We start from the raw sequence: 19,777 nt of genomic DNA on the forward strand, positions 1-19,777 counted from the left end.
CTGCCACCGCTGCTCCCTCCACACTGCTGGCGATGGCCATCCCACCAGGCAGGAGTTTGCCCTGGGCTTCATTGCCACAGCGCTGCAGGAGCCGGGAGTTCTCAAAACCACAGCTGCTCTGATGCCTGGCATCATGGGACAGAGGCTTCCTGGAGCCAGGTCACCCTGGGTGAACACATGGGTGCTCACACACCCTGTCCCCATCTTCAGGCACTTGGTGCTTGGCCAGGGCTGGTCCCCGGGGTCCCACTCAGGGCACATCACGCAGGCACAGAGCCTCAACAGCGCCACTGGGACCCTGGGCCACACCACCGATGATGAAGAGCAGGCTGGGTGCTGGGCAGCTGGAGCAGGAGCAGCGGCCAGTGGGCATGGGGGGCAGCGGCTCCCACTTTTTTTGTGAGAGGCTGAACCCTTCCACTGAGTCCAGAGGGCCGGACTGGTTCCCTGTGGAAGACAGAACCACATCAGCCTCTGTGCAGCTCCCCGCCCCTCACCCCAGGCTCTGCCTTTCCCCCTCCACATCACTTTGATGCCTCAACAGGAGCCCTGAGCTGCACAGGCTTTGAGATCCCAGAGGCAATTAGTGGGGACACAAGAGGATTAGCAGAGCCCCATAGGGATGGCTGCTGGCACTAATGCCACAACTGCTGGCTCTGCCCCCTCAAACACTCCTCACCCTCCCCCCCTCCCCGTGCCAGCACTCTGCAGGGATAAGGCAGCTCCAGCTGCAGCAGGACTCAGGAGCAATGCAGCCAGCACCATTCCTTATTCCCACGGCGATCTTGGGGGCCTGACAGCCCTCACTGCAGGGCTGGGGGTGTGCTGTGTCTGGCACCAGGCTCCCCAGGCAGCCCTTCCTGCTGTATCCCCTCTTCTGAGTGACAGCTCTAACCTTTCCCCAGCTCTCTTGGGAGAGGGATGCAGCACTGCAACCCTGCACAGCGGAGCTGAGCCACCATGGGCTGTGTGAGCCCAGAATGCTGCACATGAGCTGGGAAAAGCCTAACTGGGGAGTGAAAGGGGCAAGGGGCACAGTGGGTCAGCCAGCGGGACAGGGCAGTAGGGTCTCCTCAGCACTTGTGAGAGCACAGAGAGATGTTGCTGCAGACAGTGTTGCAGTAACCTCCTGGCTTTGCACAGTCAACCCCCCTACTGCCACGCAGATCACTGATGTGCCACAAAGAATGGGGATGGGAACACGGCCACACGCCTACCCCCAGCATTACCGAGGCCACCCACAGCCACCACTCTTCCTCCCAGGCATCCAGCCACGAAGTCAGCTCTCTTCTCTTTCATACGGATGGTGCGGTTTGGCTTTCTCCACACACCTGGGTATGAGAGGGAGTGAGCATCGCCCGCTGGGGTTTCCCCTCTATATACCAAGGCCAGAGCACCCGCAGGTTAATCACTCCCTGGGACCAGGGAGCACAGGATTCACCATGGGTACAAGCGGCTAATGTTCAGAGCCCATATAATCATGTCCCCCCAGGCACACACACCTCTCACCAACCAGAGAATCATCTCAGACCCACAGAAGATGCTCCCACCTCACCCAGAGACATGGAGCTCACCCTGTGCAGGATCAAACATCTCCACGGTGTTGACAAAATGGGGACGGGAATAGAAGTTGTGGGGCCCTGGCTGCTGCAGCCCACCCAGGCTGAAGACAACTCCATCAGCCATGGCACAGGCGGCGAAGGCGCGGCGGCTGGGGACGCTGGGGTAACGTGTCCAGCTCCTTGTCTCCAGGTCAAAAGCCTCGAAGGCGGTGACAGGCAGCTTGCCTTGCCGGCCTCCTATGCACAGAGGAGACGTAGCTGCCAGTGCCCCAAGCTGGCAATATTGGTGTGCTCAGCAAGCAGGAGGGGGCCTGCTGGCTGCAGTGCTGGGCACCACGGAGCCACCCATGGGTGCACCAGGTCATTCTCTGACCTGGGAACAGAGGTAGAAGAGGGTAGAGACACAGGGGATGCTCGGTTTGCCCCGGCAGCACCTACCCAGGACGAAGATCTTGTTTCCCTGCAGGAAGGCAGAGGCCCCATAACACGGTGTGGGCATGGAAGGTAGGGGCTGCCAGTGGTCCTTCGCTGGCTCATAGACACGGACCAGCGCCTGGGGAGAGGTGTCCATACCCATTCCCCCCAGTGCATAGACAGCCCCATCTGGAAAAGAGGCAGCAGTGAGGCAGGGGGATCTGTGGGCAGCACTGAAGGGCTGGGAGCCGCCCCATGCCCTCCCGAGCAGGCAGCGGCAGTACTGCCAAGCCCCACGGCCAAACACTGCTCCAGGGGAGCCGGGGTACAGTGAGTACAGCTGGCCTGAGTCTGGCAATGCCCTGACTGCACTGGGACCCTCTTGCCCCCCTCTCCATCCCATCCATCAGGCACAGACAAGAGCACAGGGCCATCCTCTAATTATTCTCGGCAGTATCATCTCCCTGGAGACACCATGGCAACACAGCCATACTGCCAAATCCTGCTTCCAGTGCGGCCGGCACCCCTGCCCGCTCCCACCACTGTCCTGACATCTCCTCTGCCCTGCCCACCACACTGCAGCCTGGTCCACGCCACAGCATCCCTGTTCAGGGAGCAGACATGGGCACCACATACAGGGACCAACCCTGGCTGCTGGCATGCTGCGCTGTACCAAGACTCCAAGGATGCTTAGCAAACTTTGGGCAAGAGTCACAACATGTTCCTATCCCTCACCTCTCTGCACAGCTGAGATGCCCATGGACGGCTGAGCCAATGCCGCCTTCTTCTCCCATTTGCCCTCATCCACGTGGTAGACCTCAACGGAGGCGAGGGGGCTCTGTGCTGCATCCACACCGCCCACCACCAAGATCTGCTTGCCCAGGGCGAGGACGGCAGCGCCAGCCCGCGGCGTGGGCAGTGGTGGGAGCGTGGTCCAGCGCTGGGCTTGGAGGTCGAGCACCTCAGCAGTTCCCAGGGCTCGCCCACCGCCCCCGCAGCCGCCCAGCACGAAGAGCTGCCCGTCGCGGTGCGCGGCGCTGCAGTACACGCGCCGCGTGGGCATGGCGGGGAAGGTGGCCCACGCGAAGGCGCCCGCGCCCGCCGCCATGGGCCAGCTCAGCCGCCTCGGGGGTCCCCGGGCTCTGGCCCTGCCGTGCCGCCCATCCGGCCTGGCTCGCCACTGGTCCGGCCCACGGCCTCCTGCGGGGAGAGCATCCGAGTCAGAGCCCAGGCACCCATCACTCCTCCAGCCCCAGCTAGCCAGCTCCCCTTGGCTGTGCGGCAGCTCCTGCTTCGCGGGGCTCCGCACTGCACCCCGGGCTGCCTGCCCACCCCCTCCGGGCTCCCGATTGCGCCCCACGGCTCCCTGTCCGCCCCCTCCGGGCTCCCACTCCCTGGGGCTCTCTGCCCGCACGTACCGATGCTCTTGCTTCCCGAGGTTCCCGCACCCCGGGCTCCCACTACCCAGTGCTGCTGGTACACAGCCCGCACTCACTGGGACCCTCTCGCGCCCGGGGCTGTCTACCGCATCCCCCGGGTCCGTACCCCGCAAAGGCTTCCCGTTCACAATCCGAACCCCGCCAGGTTCCTGCTCTCGGCGCACCTTCCTCACCGCCGGTGCTGCCCGCACTCCCGCCCGCAACCCCCGGCGCTCCCGCGCACTGCCCCGCAGCCCGCACCCACAGGGCTCCCGCCCACAGCTCGCTGGCACCGGCGTCCCCCCGGCTCCCGCTGCAACGCTCGCGCCACTGGCGCTCCCCGGATACCCGCCCGCAGCCCCGGACGGCCACTCCGCCGTCCCCGGACTGCCCGCTCCCCTCCGCCGCCCCGCCGTTGGGAGAGAGACAGGGGCAGGGACCAGGACCGGGACCAGGACTGCACTCACCTCTCCGCCTGCTCCGCCGCTCTCCCCGCCGCTCCGCGTCTCCGCCCGCCCCGGGCCCGCCCGCTGCCGGTGGGGGCGGCGCCGCGTCCGCCCCGGCCCCCCTGCCGTGCCCCTCTCACCTCCGCCCGGCACTCCCGGTGCCACCGGCCCGCCGTGCCCCTACCGCGCTCACCTGGCCGGGAAGGAACCATCGCAGGGAGAGGGACCCTGGAAAGACCCTGGCTCTGCCCTCCCTTGCTGTATGCTGCCGATGCCAGAGCCACACAGTGCCGGGCTCAAGAGTCGGGACCCCACCGTCCTACCCTAGAGATGACCCCTATCCTGTCACCACTGCAGGGACAGAACATGAGCTCAGCCCTACTCTGAGCAAGACTTTGCTGGGGTTTCTCAGCAGCATCAGGAAAGGTGCACATGGGTCTCAAACCCTCCACCAACACTTTTGTCCCCACTTGGCTGAGCCAGGCAAATGAACACGCTGGGAAAGGCGCTTCCCACCCACCAGCACAAGCAGAGCCAAGGGCAGGCAGGAAACTCACACAGAAATGAGCTAAAAAGGTTTGCTTTAAAAACAGACAGAAGTGACAAGGCATCTGCCGAGAACACCACGCCACAAATGCCGCCTGGGGATGCTGCTGCTAACACTGTACTCATCCTGGCACCTGCTCTGCACCAGCCATCACTGCAGGAGCAGGAAGTAAGGTGCAAACACTGTGAGGCTGCTTGCATCACAGGATGGTGGAAGGGACAAGGCCTGGTGACTGCAGAGGGATGGTGAGCCCTAGCCCTCATGCAGAAGTGGGCACCACGGGCAACACTGCCAAAGACTGGAAAACCATTTCCTCCAAAAATCCCATCACACAAGCTCCCAGGATGCTTGTGTTTGCTCATGGAAGGTCCTGATAGGACTGAACGCCCACATCGCACATTGGAGAGGTAACAGCTTGAAGCAGGAGCCTGCCTGGGACTTTGCATGCAGCAGGAAGCAGGGTAGTGTCCCAGTCTGGAGCCACTCAGCCCCATGAGGTGGTATCACTGTCCATCCCACTGCTGGCTTGGGGTGTCCTTCTCCACGCAGGCCAGGTAGCGGTCGTAGTTCTCCTCACACCTCCTCACACAGCGCAGGAAATAGTCCTCATCAGCAATGGCCTCCAGCAGATTGGTTTGCACCAGGCAAATGTCGTACAGCGCTGAGGTGGGCACGCTCTTGGGACTGCTGCTGCCCTGCTCCGAGAACACCTGCAGGGAGAGCAGAGCCTGGCAGCAATGCACACACCCCGTGGTGTGCTCTGCCCTCCCTTCAGCCAGGTGCCTCCGTGCTGGCTGTGTGTCAGGGGCAGAGGGCAAGGTAATCGTATCTCCACTGCAACAGCAGGTGAAATTTCTTGAGATTTCCCCCTCTCCCAGAAATTGCCTTTGACTCTGAACCAGCATGTCACACATGTGCCTGATGCTCCCTTAAGGAAACAGGCCACACTATGCAGCTGGAAGAAAACAGCTCTGTGGAGCAGCGGACTCCAGGCAAACCTCTGCCAATAGCTCTTCCTTTATCTACCATAGGATGTAACAGGGACTTCACCTTCTGATCTTCACCATGGCCTGCTTAAAGCCACCTGGCAATCTGTTTCACTCCTAGGGCTGCTCTGTGACCATCACTGAAATAGGGACAGCCCTGCAGAGCTAGTGATGCAAGAGGAGGGGAGAATGGCTTTCCACCTACTGATCCTGGCTGCAGGACAGCAAGGTCCCAGCAGTGACAGTGAGCCCTGCTGGGAAGATGCTTAGCTGCTGCCCAGACTCCCACGAGGTCTGCTGCTACCATAACTGGATCCTACCTGTGTGATCCAGCGTGGGAGCAGCCCCAGGGCTGGATGCATGGCTGCCATGAGATTTGCACAGCAGCCTGACTGACCAGCCATGCAGGCTACCAATGCCAAAGGAGGAACTCCTTGATCAGACAAACAGCCTGATGCTGAAATGCAGCAAGTGGAGCTGTGTGAGCCACGCTCCAGCTGCTGCAGACCTGCATGCAGCAGCCATTGCAGAGGTTCCCCCGTCAACCAGGCATGGCACAGACTAAAGCCTGTTCCTGACAGGTCTGTCCAGGCAGTAACAATTCCTGCCACCAGCTACAAATGTTTAAGCTGAGAAAGCTTGTATGGAAGAGAACATCCAATGAGCATCCCACCCCTTTCCATTCCCAGGCTGCCTGCCAAACACTGCAGACAATTCACTGGCTGCCGTGTTTCCCCCCTGCACCTTCTCCATATGGTTGGAAACAGGCAGGGGTTGAGGATCTCCCATGGACGTGCAGCTCTTGTTTGAGCATTAACAGCTGTCCAATGGCCAGGCACGGTTCTGTCTGTGTAAACATTCAGTTTCCCAAGTGTGCTCCCCACAAACACTGTCCCTTCATTCAGGCAGGTGACAAGGCTGGCAGCCCTGATATCACTGCTGCTGCCTCCAGGCATGGGGCTGACTCAGAGGGGAAGAGAGGCATCGAGCACCTGCTGTGCATTCCTGACAGCTGATCTCACCCTCCCTGGGCATTGCTGCCATCAACACTGGTGGCACAGGATGCAGTGACATCAGGGCTATGCCTTGACTCCCCTTTGCAGCTACATGCAAAGGGGACAAAACATGTCTGACCTTGCCAGGGACATCCCTAGTGCAGGCTGCTGGTGCCAGATGGGCCTTCAGCCACCTACCTGGGGGTGAACAATGGTGTCTCCATCATCCAGCCGGATGTTGTCATCAATGAAGATGTGGTGAATGTCAGGATCATGGGGGTCTATCCACAGGGGCTTCCCACCCCGGGAAGAGAACTGATTTCTGGCCCACCTGAAACAGTAAGTGGAGAAGGAACAGTCAGGGCAGGGAGGGAGTGACAGCTCCTAGATAACGGCAGACTGTACTGCAGGCCGAGGGCACACTCTGAGCCAGGGATGCAGGATGGAGAATGTCCTGTCCTGCTGCTCATGCTCTCCTAGGAATGAGGCATTTTGCATCAAGGTGACAAATCAGGAGGCCTTTGGAGAAAAGCAGGAGATACACCAGGGGATGGGAACTCTCAGGAATACTCTCAGGAATGGTGTGAGAGTCCCATCAGGCTGCCCACAGGCAAAATGGGGAGTGCCTTAAGTGATAGGGACCCCAACAACAAAAAGGTTTCAAATCTAGGAGCTATCCCAGAAACGAAGAGAATCACAGGAAAGAAGATAATGTGCAAGCCACTTTCTCAGTGCCCTCTTTCTCACCAGTCAAAGTGGTCTTGGAAGCCTCCAATTCCCTCAAAGGAGCTGAAGTAGTTGTAAAGCTTTCTTCTGTCTTCCCGGGTGGCCAGACGCTCTGCTCCCCGTGTTAGCACCACCTCTTTCTTGCTGCAGCGTATCTGGCCAGGGGTAAGGTCCACAGGGAGCTGCAGGACCACAGAAAATGGGGAAGGAAAAGTTTTCAAAGCAGACAGGTTGTTTCACTGGCAGAGACACCAAGCAGCAGGGTGGAGACTCCCCACCACTACAGCGTGGGAGGATGGTGCTGGGAAGATGACAAGAGGAGGCATGGAATGCATCCAACCAAGAATCATCCCCTCCCCAGGGATGGAAAGGAACGACTTCCCCAGGGATGGAAAGGAATGTCCTCCTAGCTGCAATCTCTGCTATCTGAAAACACTCCAAGGAATAACGAAAGCATCTTCTAAAGCTCATTCCCAGCACTCCTGCCCAGTGTGCTGCCAGGGGGGGGGGGAGTGCAGCTGTGATCAGCTCTGGGCCAGGGAGCCCTGCTCTGCTGCAGCAGCCCCTCCTTGGGAGAAGGCATGCTCTGTCCAACACAGGATATCCCAAGAGGAGACCATTCCACATAGGATCTGCACACACACGCTCCCCCACAGCTAACAGCTTCATCCAGAGAACTCGATGCTTTTAAAAGCAGTCTGGCCAAGCAGCTGGAGAGCAGTCTGATGGAGGGCTCCATGGGACCATCGGGTCCTATCACTGCCCTTCCCCATCACGACGGACCCTCAGGGCGCACTCACCGCCACGTCCCGCAGGGCAGGGAACTGGGGGTGCTGCCCGTCCAGAGCGCTGCTGACGGCCTGCAGGACGCGGGGCAGGTCGGTGCCGAAGGTCCTGAAGACAACAGCGAAGGCCCTGCCATCCCGGTGCAGCGTGTCCAGGAGGCGGAAGAAGGAGGGCAGGATCAGGTGGTAGCGTTTGCCGGGCTCCCCTGGCACCGACAAGGCGTCGTGCGGCTGGTCCGGCCACTCCAGCAGCCGCAGGTGGCGGGCGTGGAGGTCACGGAACCGCCGGCCCGGGCCGGCCTCGGTGAAGGCGGGGTCCCGGCCGTGGCGGCTGTAGTAGCTGAGGACGCCAGGGCACGGGGGGCGTAGGGACGGGCGGTCGCTCACCCACTCCCACTCGCCTAGAAGAGAGGAACGCGCTCAGCCCCTGCACCCCCACACCGGGTCCCCCGTACCCCCGGCCCCGGCGCTCACCGGCAGCCCCGGCGCGGCCCCAGGTGACGGTGCTGAGAAAGGTGTTGAGCGCCTCTCGTGGGGCCTGCCCCGTCACCGTGTCCGCCACCACCACCGTGTTGTTGAGGTCCACGTGCAGAACCAGGCGCCGCCGTCGCCCGGCCCCGCCGCTCATCGCCCCGCCACCGACCCCGTTACCTGGTGACGGCGCCGCTTCCGCCCGCGCCTCTTCCGCCAGCGGCGCCCCCTGCCGGCCCGGGACGGCCCTTGCCGCCGTTGCCGTGGACACGGCGGGGCCGGGGGCGAGAGGGGCGGAGCGCGGGGGCGTGACCGAATGGGCTCCGTGACTGTGGGCGTGACCGCGGCCCGCGGAAACGGACAGGAAGCGGAAGCGGGGGCGCTTCCGGCGCCCCGCGGGCGGCCATGTTGGAGCGGCGGGTGCGGCGCAGCGGCGGGCACGGGTCTGGCGGCAGCCGGTAGGTTGGGGCCGGCGGGCCCGGGCCCCACGCCGGCTCCCGGGCGAGGGCGCTGCCGAGCCGCCCGCTGGGGTGGCCTCGGAGCGCTGGAGGAGGAGTCGCGGCGCTGAGGGCCCCGCCCCGGCCCCCGCCCCCCCGGTCCCGGGAGCCGGCGCGGGCCGAGCGCGGGTGCCGCACCCCCTGTCTGCACCAATCACCTCCCGTAGCCCTACAGGGAGGGGCCGGCCCAGGCGGCCTGCCCGCCCCGGGGCCCCTCCGGCCGGCGGGCCGAGCCTTGGGGAGGGTACAGCGGGAGCGGGGGACGGGCGCTCGGGAAGGGGCATCGCCTGCGCCGAGGGGCGGGCCAGAAGGAGAGGCTGAGCGAGGACCTGGCGGCCCCGTCGAGCCCTCCCTGGGACTGCGCACCGGCCTCTAGCTCTACCGGCTGCCCCAGCCCCGCGTCTCTGCCCTGGCGGCAGCCGCTTCCCCCTGCGTTGCACCGGGCGAGCCCCTTCCGCGCTCGGACAGCCGGGCCTCTAAACCGGTGCGGTGCTCGCACCGTGCCGGGAATGCTGTGCTCCCGTAGCCCCCCGGCCCCACAGCAGTGTGTCACGGGAGGGAACCTGCTGTCAGGAGGTCAGACTGTCCCGGAGTGTGTCTGCTCGTGGCCGGCTTTCCTCCAATACAGCTGGCACTGCAGCAAAGAGCACCAAGCAGTTGGATGCTGGAACGTCGTGTTTCCATGAAATGTCACAGCCAGAACACCCCTTCAGATGTCCCAGATGCTCCTGGGCTTGTTGCAGCCTGAAGATGATCCATTTTGCACCCTGTTGAACCCATGTTGTTACTTGTGCTTCTTCGTTCGTCTCTGCCTCACCACATCAAAATTAACATTACACCCTCTCTGGCTTTCCTGTGCCTGGCACTGCTTGGTCACTTTGGAGGTGGTGACTCTCACTGCTGGCTGGTGATGCTGGCTGGGCTCTGTGGGATCACTTCCCTGCTTGCCTCCCCTCCTTTATGGGAGATCCCCCGCCTGCCTCTGAACAACTGCATTATCCTCCTCCAAATCCCTCTTTGGCCATGACGTCTGCAGAGCACTTGACTGAGATTAGTCTGTCATGTGGAGGTTCTTACTCCCCCACTGACCTGTGCTTTCCCTTCTGTGGCTGCTCTTGGCTTGTTTCTCTTCCCTGCTTGTGCAGCTGGCGGCAGCACGGGCACTGCTCCTGTGCTGTGGTGAGACTAGAGTTCTGGGGGGAACGTGGGACATGACTAGTTCCTTGTTCTGGCTGCTCAGGCGCTGACTTCTCTGTCACAGCTTTCTTGCCTGTGCACTGCCCTCTCCAAAACTGTTTTTGACACCACCTGCATTTCCCTGATCAGGGCTTTTAACTCAATCTTCATTATTATTTTGAGAGGTATCAATAAAGCTAAAGATTTTATGTTGGTCTAGCATCCAGCTGTGGAGCTGTGAGGCCACCAGGATCAGAGTTCTCTTGAAGGACTGCCCTTTAGTGCCTATTTTTTATTGAAAGCAATAATTGATGCTTTTATTCTGGGCAGGCAGCTGCACAGTGCCCTGAGTGTGATCCCAGTGTTGTCCCTCAGGCCTTTGTACACTTGGCCCTGGTGATGTGTGTTTCCTTCATACTGCCCTGCTTGAATTTCCTGCTTCCTCCTCACTTGGCAGCAAGTGTCCTTGGATCAACACCAGTTTGCTGTGACAGCAAGTTGTGGACCGTTGTTCAAACAAGAGAACAGCAAGGAGCAGTGCTGCCTTGCCACAGCATTCAGCCTCAATGAAGCACAACTGGAACAGCCTCCAGCCCTGCTGCCAGGTCTCTAGGAGGAAGCTGCAGCTTTGGCAAGGGACTCAGAATCAATTTTTGAGTGGCATCAGTTAAGAAGCTGAGAAATTGAAGCTGGTGCTTGGATGCAGTTGAAGTAGTTAGGCATTTCTTAGTGTTGAGATGGCTCAATGGTGCTGGTTGAGGTGTGTACATAGGGAACGGGTTCAATGAGGGTTCAGTTTTTCCCAGGGAAAATGAGATCTGGTTGTCCAAAACTGGGGTGGGTCAAACTCAAACTGGAAACGAGCTGCAGATTTTGCTGAGTTAATCATTGGAGTCCTTCATCTTGGGGTGGATTGGATGGGATTTCCTGAAATCTTTGTTTAGGTTGGAGGATACTTTTGTGAGAGATGTTTTAGTTTTATTTCAGAGATAAATGAGTGACAGGTTTTTCTTGGTGATGCTTCTATGTTGGGTTGAGCCCACAGTCTGGCCCAGGGTTTGCAACCAGCCACGCCTGGGCTTAATGGTTTCAGGTCCCATATTAAAAACTTGGATAATTTCAGTTGCTGTAAGCTAACTGTCTTCTTTCTCCTTTTGAGGTGTCAAGGGTTGTTTTTCCAGTAATTTGGACCTTTTTGAAGCACCTGCTTGCCTAATGCCATGAATATTGCAGTGAACAATGAGGAAGAAAAAGCTGTCCATTCCTGGTCAAGAATTTCCTCTGCAGGACAGAAAGTTCTGGAGGAAGCCCTCCGAGTCTTCAACCCGATGTCTAAGGATCTTTCAGACACAGAGACCCAGCTGGTGGCCTTCATCCAAGGCCTGAAGGAGGAGGGTTACCAGCCCACGATTCTGAGGAGTAAGGATGTGTACGGGTACAGCTCGTGCACGGCAGTCACACCGAGTCAGATGGAAGAAAACACACAGCGCAACTGTGCCAGCACCACTGAGCCCACCCAGAGTCCAGCCAGGAACTCAGGGGCAAAAGTGGCCCCTTTGCCCACCAGCATTCCAGCGAGCTCTTTGAAAGTCTCCAGTCAACCAGTCTCCAAAGGGAATTCCAGAAATCTCCTCTTGAGCTCCTTGAAGCAGACAGGATCTGGCACATCCAAGGCAGCGACAGTGGGCTTCCCTACAAGCATGTATCCTGATGTGTATCCAGCCATGAGACTGTCAGTGGTTCTGGAAGCCCTGGTGCCACTGAAAACTGCAACGTCCTGTTTGGAGTCCAAGTACACACAGGGGCATCTTGGGATCTCTCCCTCAGACCTTAAACTCCTCAAGACTTCAAGTCCACCAAGGCAGTTTTCTTCAGGCAAGAGCACTAAAATAACCGAAGGAAAGGGGTACAAGCGTTTGGTTAAGAAAGCACCCGATTCTGCCACCCGTGCTTTAAAGCTTCTGAAGGGACCAAAGGGTGGAGTGCTGCAGGAGAGCAACGCCTGCAAAGCCTCTGGAGTTCTCAACGGGAGAGTCGCAGCAAGCTCGTCCCAGGACTGCACCACAGCACCACAGCCCAGGACCTTGAAAATCAAAGATAAGGAAGTTCTGCTGGGAAAAACAGAGTGGAAGGACAGCAGCACTTACCAGGAGGGCACTAGGCAGAAGAAGAGAAGAGCTGCAGAGGCAAAAGAAGCACCACAGAGGAAAAAAGCAAATACCATTCCTGTCCGAAAGAAAACTCAACAGGCTCAGAGCACTTTGAACCTGCTGAAATTCCGGACCATCAAGGTGGGCAGCTCTTCCTCTGATGATGAAGTGAGGAGGAGAGCACAGAAGATTCTTAGGGTCAACTTGTCCCCTGTGATCCAAATTCAGCCCTTATCCCATTCTCATAGTGTCCCCTGAATTTCTTCACTTTGTCACTTTTTTTTTTTTAAGTAAGTAAATACAAGCCTGGCACCAGAGCACAGAGAGGCTTAGGAGTGACTCTGTGTCTCTGGTGCCAATATGCCCACTAACCTGCAGACAGAGCAGCCCACTCTTGTGCTATTCCTGCCTGTCTGCCACTGCTGTGCAGAACTGGCTGCAGAAATCCAAACCCCTGTTTTGGAGTGTGGGATGGTGACTGGCCAGCATCAAGCTGAGCAGGCTGGAGAGCTCACTTCTCACCACGCTCCCCTGAATGTGGCAGGCTGTGCTCTTGTGCAGGAGAGAACACAGGACTTTTTCATGACATTGATGCACTGTGATATTGCTCTTTTTCAAGCTGTACATTTACTGGTTTTATTTTGATCAAATTTTATAACTTTATTATCTATATATCTATATATCCATATAAGTGCATATGGCCCAGGAACTGTGGGAAGATGCACTTCCTCCATCCCTTTGGGATTGGGTTTGATAGCTTTTGTTCCTCCTTCCCTTCAGCTAGCCTTTTGTTGAAAGGTGCCAGAATTCCTTTGTGGTTCATTGTTGTGACAGTCTGTCCTGGGCTCCCTTGAGCAGCTCAGAGGCAGCAGCAGTGTAGCCACTTGTTTGTCTCCAGCATTCCAAACAATCTGGAGAATTACCAGCTGGTAGTTTTAATCCTGTTTCCAGTGTAACCTCTGCATAACAGTGGGGGAGTGTCACAGGGCTGCAAGTCTGTCTGACATCTTTAGGCACCTCCTCCCTTTCTGGGTAGCAGAAGTTTTGAACACATGGTAGGGATTTGCCTCCAAAGAGGATTCCTCCTCAGCACCCAGCATTACTCTGCTCTCCTATACCCCAGGTGCAGCTATGGATCATGAACTGTGACTGTTAGAGCCCGAGGGCTGGAATTGTTAGCATGAACTATGTAGTGTTCTGCCCCCCATGTAACTGCTCTGCTGTTGCTGGATGTTTCAGGAGCAGATCCCAGGTGCTGGTAGAGAAGACTGTTGGTTTTGGCTGGAGTTAAACCACAACAGAAATGCATGCTGTGTTTGAATGCATTAGCTACATCCTGCCAGTCCCAGAGCTCAGTGGGATACTTGAACCTGAGTTAAAGCAGTAAAGTGAAAAATTTGGGAGGACATACACCAGCACTTAGAGAGTCACTTTCTGTGGTTTGTGGGGATGAAGCAGTAGGAGGGGAGATGGGCATCATGTGGTGGGTGGCAGCCTTGCTGTGCCATCAGGATGTTGTGAGAAGGTGTGTGGCAGGTGTGAGAGCTCTGTGTGGAAGGAGCAATGCAGGCTTTGCAATCCCTAGGAGGCACTGCAGAACCACTGCAGACGGCTGCTGTCACCTCCCTGCACGGGGGCACGCTGTTGGATCAGAACACGGCTCTCTGCTCTCTGTACTCCACAGGGAGGGATCTACTAATCCCAGAAGAAACACCTCGTTGGAGCATTTAGTGCTGCTGCTGTCACCTGGAAGGGGCAACCTGGTGTCCTGGGGAAAGGAAGAGGCACTGGGCTGAGTATGTGCCTGGCTCTATATTGCTGTGTGCTCAGATGTCTGCAGCAGTAGTGTAATCCACTCATTCTCTCACCAGCTCAAAATACCAGTTGTCTGACCTAATAATCTCTGCGGACATTGGCTGAAGGGATGAGCTCCCCAGGGAAGTCCCAGATCCTTATATTTGAGCCCCACCCCCTAAGCACCTGGTTGGATTTCAGTGGTTTATAAAACTGTGTTGGGGATCAGACACAGGGTCAGTGTCTGATCCCCAATACAGGAAGGAAGACTGTGGTATGGAGAGAAGAGCGGAGGTTCATGAGGGGGTAAGAAGGCAGGGAAGTTGCGTGTTCTGAGGCGCATCTGGATTCTCCTCTCACCCACACAGAGCAGGGTGGAGGTTTACTTTCACTAAGCAACCTGGTCTAGTGTAAAGTGTCCCTGTCCATGGCAGGTTCGTTGGAACAAGAGGTTCTTTAAGATCTCTTCCAATCCAAGCCCTTCTGTGATTTTATGATTCAGGGAATGATTGCAAGCCCTGAACCCCACACTTGGGTTCTGAGTTGCTGTCAGAGATCATAACTTGCAGTGTTTGAGACTGACCTGTGAATGCTGCTGCTTGGCTGCCGAGGAGGAGGAAATATTTTCTTCTGCTTCTGGGTTTTAAAATGCCCTGGCAGAGAGTTCCCTGTCCTGACCTGGTGCTGGATGAACAGGGGCTCTCCATCACTGTCAACTGGCCAAAAATTGCTTTGTTCCTTTTGTTCCCACTCCTTCAGACCTTTCTCATTCCCACGCTCTCAAATGCCAGGTCTTGAAGTCCTGCACTGGTGTTTCTCTTTTGGGCTGTTTCCCGAGGAGGGCTCTGAACCTCTGCCTGCGGTATTGCTGTCAGGCTGCTCAGCAGCTTCCCCCGTTCCCAGACCCTTATAAGGGCACTGAGAGCTGTCTTTGGAGTCTCCTTATGCGTCCCAGCTGAGCACTTGGCCTCCGCTGGGAAAAACAACGTGCATCAACAAGGCTGAATCCAGGTCGAAGCCTCTTTTCCTCCAGCCTGAGTGGGAAGCTGAGCACCTGAGGCCAGCTTACCAGGCTACATCCCTCCTCATCACTGTGTGTCTTCTTTCAGCTGTACTGCTGCCTGCCTCTTCACTCTTTTCTGTCACCTCTTGTCTTTCGCAGCTTGGGTCTTGACTTGTGCTGTTGCTTAACACATCCAGCACAGCATCCAGCCTTAGTGCTGCCGTGCCTTTCCCAGCACTGAGCTGAGTTCTGTGCATGCTTGGTGATGACAGTTTGCCCTGTGTCCTTCCCAAACCACCAGCAAAAGGTGTTCTGCTCCACAGGGAGAGACAAGCTTTGGAAACACCTCTGTGTCATTGAGACTGCTGCCAGGGAAGTGAGCACTCCATAGCTGTGTGCTCAGGGACTTGCTCATCACCAGTCCCCTCTCTGTCAGTTCTCCTGTGCATCTCTAACAGACCACAGGGCCCTGAGCGACAGGGCAGTGCTGAACTTCCATTCCCTGCCCTCCTGTTGTCTCTTCTTCCTCTTGCAGGTGCTTCAGGAACTTGACTGAAAGTGTTGCAGGTTGTTATAGAGGGGCTTTACAGCCTCTGTGTCAATGCCAGCAACTGCTGCCCACCAGCCAGCACTGGCAGAGGGGGTGCCTCAGTCTGGTGCAGGTTGGCTCCCCCATCCTTCGGCTCATGCCCAGGTGTGAATGCTCCTGGTGTCCTGGGCATGTAACACTGATGTGCACGAGTCTGCAGAGGGGCTCTGTGTGGATGTTGCTCTCTGCTGTTTAGGATAGAAGAAAGGTTTGATCAAACCTGAGCTACCCAAGACCTCATCTAACCAGAGGTCTCCCCCACAGGTCCCTTCCATCCTGTGTTATTCTGTGGCAGTTGAGTAACACTTCCAAGGATCTGTGCAACAGTAACTGGCAGGCACATAGAAATGCATTGCCCAGAGCGCTGTGGTCTCTGCTGAGCATGAGGTATGCACCTTGTTCAGACCTGTTTCTGTATTAGTCACTTTGAATTCATCCAAGTGCCTAACCTGGCCTGTGTTGTTCTGGGCACTGTGACAGCCGAGAGCTTTGGAGACTCTCTTAGGAATGCTTTTAATGCATGGATTTGTGCCACTGTCACTTCTAGAAACGATTCGGCTAGCGGTCAAAGGGCTGTTCTTCCAACTGATTTTTTGGAAATAATTTCTCCTTTTATTCAGCTGCCAAGAAGCAGTTTATGCTTCCCCTCCACCAGACAAGGTCCTTGAGCTTCCTGCATGCTTCAGATGTCCATCAGCAAGGTCCATGGGGAGAGCAGCTTGTCCGGCAGGCAGCTGAAGGGGAAGCTGACATCAGATACCAGTTGAAATCACAATGTTAATTGGTAGAAATGTTCTGAAGCTCATGTCCACTGTGATCAGATTTCACCATCTGCCACTGCTTATGGTTGTAGAAGTTTCTTTTCAGCCTCTTCCCTGCAAGCCATGTAGCGTATTGCTGCTGCTTCTAAACTGTTTGCATCCCCCATGAGCCAGCTGCTGTAGCAATCCTTGTACAGAATTTCTTAAGCACTTTTTTTGCAAAAAAATAAGGGATTATTTTGTTACTCCTGCTTGGCAGCCCACGAGTGGTATTTCAGTGTGTGGAGGAGATGTGCTCCCTGGAGTGCTCACCTCACTGGGCAGCTCTCAAACCAGTTCATACTACCAGGGCTGGGATTAGTGGGCTGAGATCCCCCCCATTGCCTGGTGCTTCCTTGCATGGAGTTCAGCCAGTTGCCAGCTAAGAACATGCCAGGGGAATCGGCAGCAGAATGGCACAGATGGGTGATGCTGCACATGTGTCTCCGTGGTCCTGCTCCACAGCTGCCCGTGGTTTGTGGCCTGTCCTCCTGGCCCACCACTACACCAGGAGCATTTCTCCACTCCAGCTCTAGCTGTGGCAAGAGGGGCTGGGAGGCTCTGGGTTTTGGAATTGAGCACAGAGTTTGTGCCCTTTTCATTGTGACTTGTGCTGTGTTCATGGCCAGAACTTGCCAGCGTGTGGGGGGTTCAGCCAGCCCAGCAGTTCTTCCCCTTTGGATCCAAGTTTCCTGCCCTGTCTAGAAGCTGGGCCTTTGGCCATGGCTCAAGGGATCCCTGGGTATGGAGAGCAGATTTGTCTCTCAGCTCCAGCTGGGTGGTGTGACTCGAGCTGGGCAGCTTCCCAGGCAGGAAGGCAGGTTTTGGTGGGAGGATCCTCTTGTTGGCCGTGGTTGGCAGGGTCAGTGCTGAGCTGTGGAGCACCAGCTGCTCAGCCAGGCTGGTTGGTTTTCGTCGAAATGACAGTTTCTTTTTCAGTCTTCAAAAGGGCACTGGCCTCTTTGCTCCTGTGCTCAGATGGGGATGGCCTTGCAGGAGCTGAGGTGGCCCACAGAGATGACAGCAGTTTTGGGATATCTGGCACTTCCTGGCAATGCTGCAGCCCTCAGCTTTGCCAGCTAGGTGGGCTGGCACAACTTGTGGAGAGCACAGCGGGGCAGGATGCTCCTGAGCCCTCGCATTCTGGACTCTGCTAGAGAGCACCATGCTAGGGTTTCCCTCTCCTTGCAGCCTGTTCTGTCTGGAGCTGGATGCTGTTAGGAAGGTGCCAGGTGCCTCGGAGGAATCTTGTCCCAGAAGACATGAGAGGCAAGCCTATGTCACCAGGCCATCCCTTAGTGTGGAATGAAGCTTGTCTGTAGTTGTGACACTGCTGGAACTTGCAGGTTGGCCAGCAGCTGCCTCCAAAGCCATGGTGCTGAGGCCAGACCCCTCCCTTTGCTTAGGAGCACTAAGGAAGGCTGGTGAAAAAGCAAGAAGCTGGGAGTAGGGAAAGCTAAAGATGCCAGCAGCACCTGGACAGCCAGCAGCCTGCTGCTTCTGTGTCTGCTGCAGGAGATGTGCAAACAGAGGAGCCAAGGCTGTGGCTTTCCATATCACTGTCTTCCCTCCATCCCTGCCTGGCCACAGAGCTTCCCCTACCCTGCCTAGCAGCAGTACACGGACACTGGTGCTGCAGGTGAGTGGGAATCCTTTTGGACCAGGCAGCCCCAACCCTTCATTCCCATCCTTCATTGGTCTCACAATCTGGTACTGCTCATGTGGCCTCCGAAATACCTTCCCCAGGGAGTCCCTTAAAGGCCTTATTATCGTCTGGGACTCTCTCCTTATTGTCTTAATTAGCCCGTTCCATTCCTGTGTTCCTGTGGCTACAGGCAGCCCCTGTGAGTGTCTGGTGATTTCCACAGACACAGGCACATGGTGCTGTTTTAAAAAAGAAGGTGCTGCAAAGCTCACCCCAGAAATACCTCCCCTCCTGCCCCTGCTCCACCACCCTGCCCAGGCCAGGGTTGGGACAAAACAAGTGTCAGTGTTTGTTCATGGCGGGGAAGGCACCATATGATGCCCTTCCTCCTCCTGGGTACTGGTGCAGCTAAAGAGGAGCATTTCCTGAGCCCAGGCGTGGCAGCTGCTCTGACTGACACAGGGGCTCTGGGTGGGCACTGCCCAGCCACCCTCTGCCAACCAGCATCTCCGTGAGAGTCGTCTCCACGGCACAGCTGCACCGACCTGCTCCGGCTGAGAGCAGCGCCACGGGCTCTGCGGTGGCATTCCTTGGTATTGGGGCATCCCGAGCAACGGCTGGGGAGCAGCAACTGCAACTCCGCAGGAGGGCGAGTCACAAACTTTGTATCATGATTTTACAAATGACCATCTTGTTCTTGAGTGAACTTTTTACTGTTTCATTTGTTTGTGTAGAATGTTTCTGAAGTTCTAATAATATTTAATGTTAATATGAAGCTGGGCTGTTCCACACTCAATGTTGTATATTTTGGAATGGCATTGCTTAGTGAAAAGACAGCATTAGTATTATTCCACTCTGGAAGGGAGTGGGACAAAAAACAGACTGTCTTTTTTCTTAAATGAAGTGAACTTTTTGTTATGAAGTCCTAGCAGGTGTCCAGCCCTTCAGTAAAATGGTGCTCAGAACCACCCAATGTGTCCAGCTTTTCTTTGGGCTATAACAGACTGCTCCTCCCTGGGCTCCTGCTCCCAGCCCTGTGTCAGCTCCACGGAATGGTGTCTCCCATGTGCCCAGCTGCTGCATGCTGCGTGGGGCACGCTCAGCTGCAGACCACATCCCCAGCTCTTCTCCCCAGATCTCCCAGGGAAGTTTGGCATTACTCAAACTCCATTAAGGATTGCCTGGTTTAGGGTGGGAAATACCCCGGATGTATGTCACTGGTGCCTTACTGGGATAAATCCACATTCCTGGTTATTTCCTAGAAACATGCAGGGTGGCACTGTGCTGGCAGGTTCTGTGCCAGCCCCAGCCTGCCTGCCCACCCTCTGTCTTCTCTCTGGATCTGCCCATTCCACAGCCGGGACCCTCTGCCCAGCTAATTCAACAGAAGCACCATTGTTCCACGGTTTGCGATCTGGATCCAGTTTGTGCTGCAGGGCTGTCAGTGCACTGACCCAGCACTAATGCTGGTGGGACCGTGGCCCTGGGCAGACAGCAGCTCCGGTGCCGTGCTGGAGCTTATTCCTCGAGAAGGGAAGTGGTTAAGTAATTCTCTGCTTGTTAAGGATGTTCGGGAAAGTGTTGGCTGCCTGCTGTGTGCACGGAAGTTGGTCCAAGCAGGGCTGGCCAGGCATGAGAGGCTGCCCCTGGAGCCCAGGAGCTCTGCCCAGGATGGGGGGGGGTGCGGGGGGGTTGTGTCTGTGCTGCTGCAAGAGTGCCCTGATCACTGCTTAAAGGTGCGGGGGGAGCGAGGCTGTGGACACCCGAGGAAGT

At 57.0% G+C, this 19,777-nt stretch overlaps 3 protein-coding genes across 4 annotated transcripts; 1 reads left to right on the forward strand and 2 right to left on the reverse strand.

The window, feature by feature from the left end:
- Positions 1-250: 250 nt before the first annotated feature.
- Positions 251-3,118, reverse strand: KLHDC8B (kelch domain containing 8B; the record flags this gene model as incomplete). 2 transcript variants are annotated; one of them, XM_084214687.1, is made up of 5 exons in its annotated part: positions 2,712-3,118; positions 2,001-2,165; positions 1,575-1,799; positions 1,230-1,331; positions 251-447 (listed from the first exon to the last, which is right to left on the reverse strand). In XM_084214687.1, exons 1-5 carry the CDS (start codon positions 3,082-3,084, stop codon positions 251-253), a joined length of 1,062 nt encoding a protein of 353 aa, XP_084070813.1. In that variant the 5' UTR covers positions 3,085-3,118. The 2 variants fall into 2 exon arrangements, with proteins under 2 accessions (XP_084070813.1, XP_084070814.1); XM_084214688.1 differs by having other exon boundaries at positions 1,218-1,331.
- A 1,291-nt stretch (positions 3,119-4,409) lies between these two features.
- Positions 4,410-8,552, reverse strand: LOC311158942 (uncharacterized protein). The gene is made up of 5 exons (XM_084214689.1): positions 8,354-8,552; positions 7,895-8,280; positions 7,116-7,276; positions 6,567-6,699; positions 4,410-5,097 (listed from the first exon to the last, which is right to left on the reverse strand). The coding sequence occupies exons 1-5, from the start codon at positions 8,505-8,507 to the stop codon at positions 4,891-4,893; spliced, it is 1,041 nt and encodes a 346-aa protein (XP_084070815.1). The 5' UTR covers positions 8,508-8,552; the 3' UTR covers positions 4,410-4,890.
- A 184-nt stretch (positions 8,553-8,736) lies between these two features.
- On the forward strand, positions 8,737-18,941 carry CCDC71 (coiled-coil domain containing 71). Its single transcript, XM_084214683.1, has 2 exons — positions 8,737-8,808; positions 11,183-18,941. The coding sequence occupies exon 2, from the start codon at positions 11,244-11,246 to the stop codon at positions 12,429-12,431; it is 1,188 nt and encodes a 395-aa protein (XP_084070809.1). The 5' UTR covers positions 8,737-8,808; positions 11,183-11,243; the 3' UTR covers positions 12,432-18,941.
- Positions 18,942-19,777: the final 836 nt, after the last annotated feature.

The sequence above is a fragment of the Fringilla coelebs genome (assembly GCF_963513975.1).
Source record: "Fringilla coelebs genome assembly, chromosome: 13".
Lineage (NCBI taxonomy): Eukaryota > Metazoa > Chordata > Aves > Passeriformes > Fringillidae > Fringilla > Fringilla coelebs.

Coding starts and splice junctions, on each gene's coding strand:
- LOC311158942 (XM_084214689.1), bottom strand. CDS start 8,507: ATGAGCGGCGGGGCCGGGCGACGGCGGCGCCTGGTTCTGCACGTGGAC. Junction 8,281..8,353: donor GGGCCGCGCCGGGGCTGCCG/GTGAGCGCCGGG, acceptor CCTCTCTTCTAG/GCGAGTGGGAGTGGGTGAGC. Junction 6,700..7,115: donor TTCCAAGACCACTTTGACTG/GTGAGAAAGAGG, acceptor TTACTGTTTCAG/GTGGGCCAGAAATCAGTTCT.
- CCDC71 (XM_084214683.1), top strand. CDS start 11,244: ATGAATATTGCAGTGAACAATGAGGAAGAAAAAGCTGTCCATTCCTGG.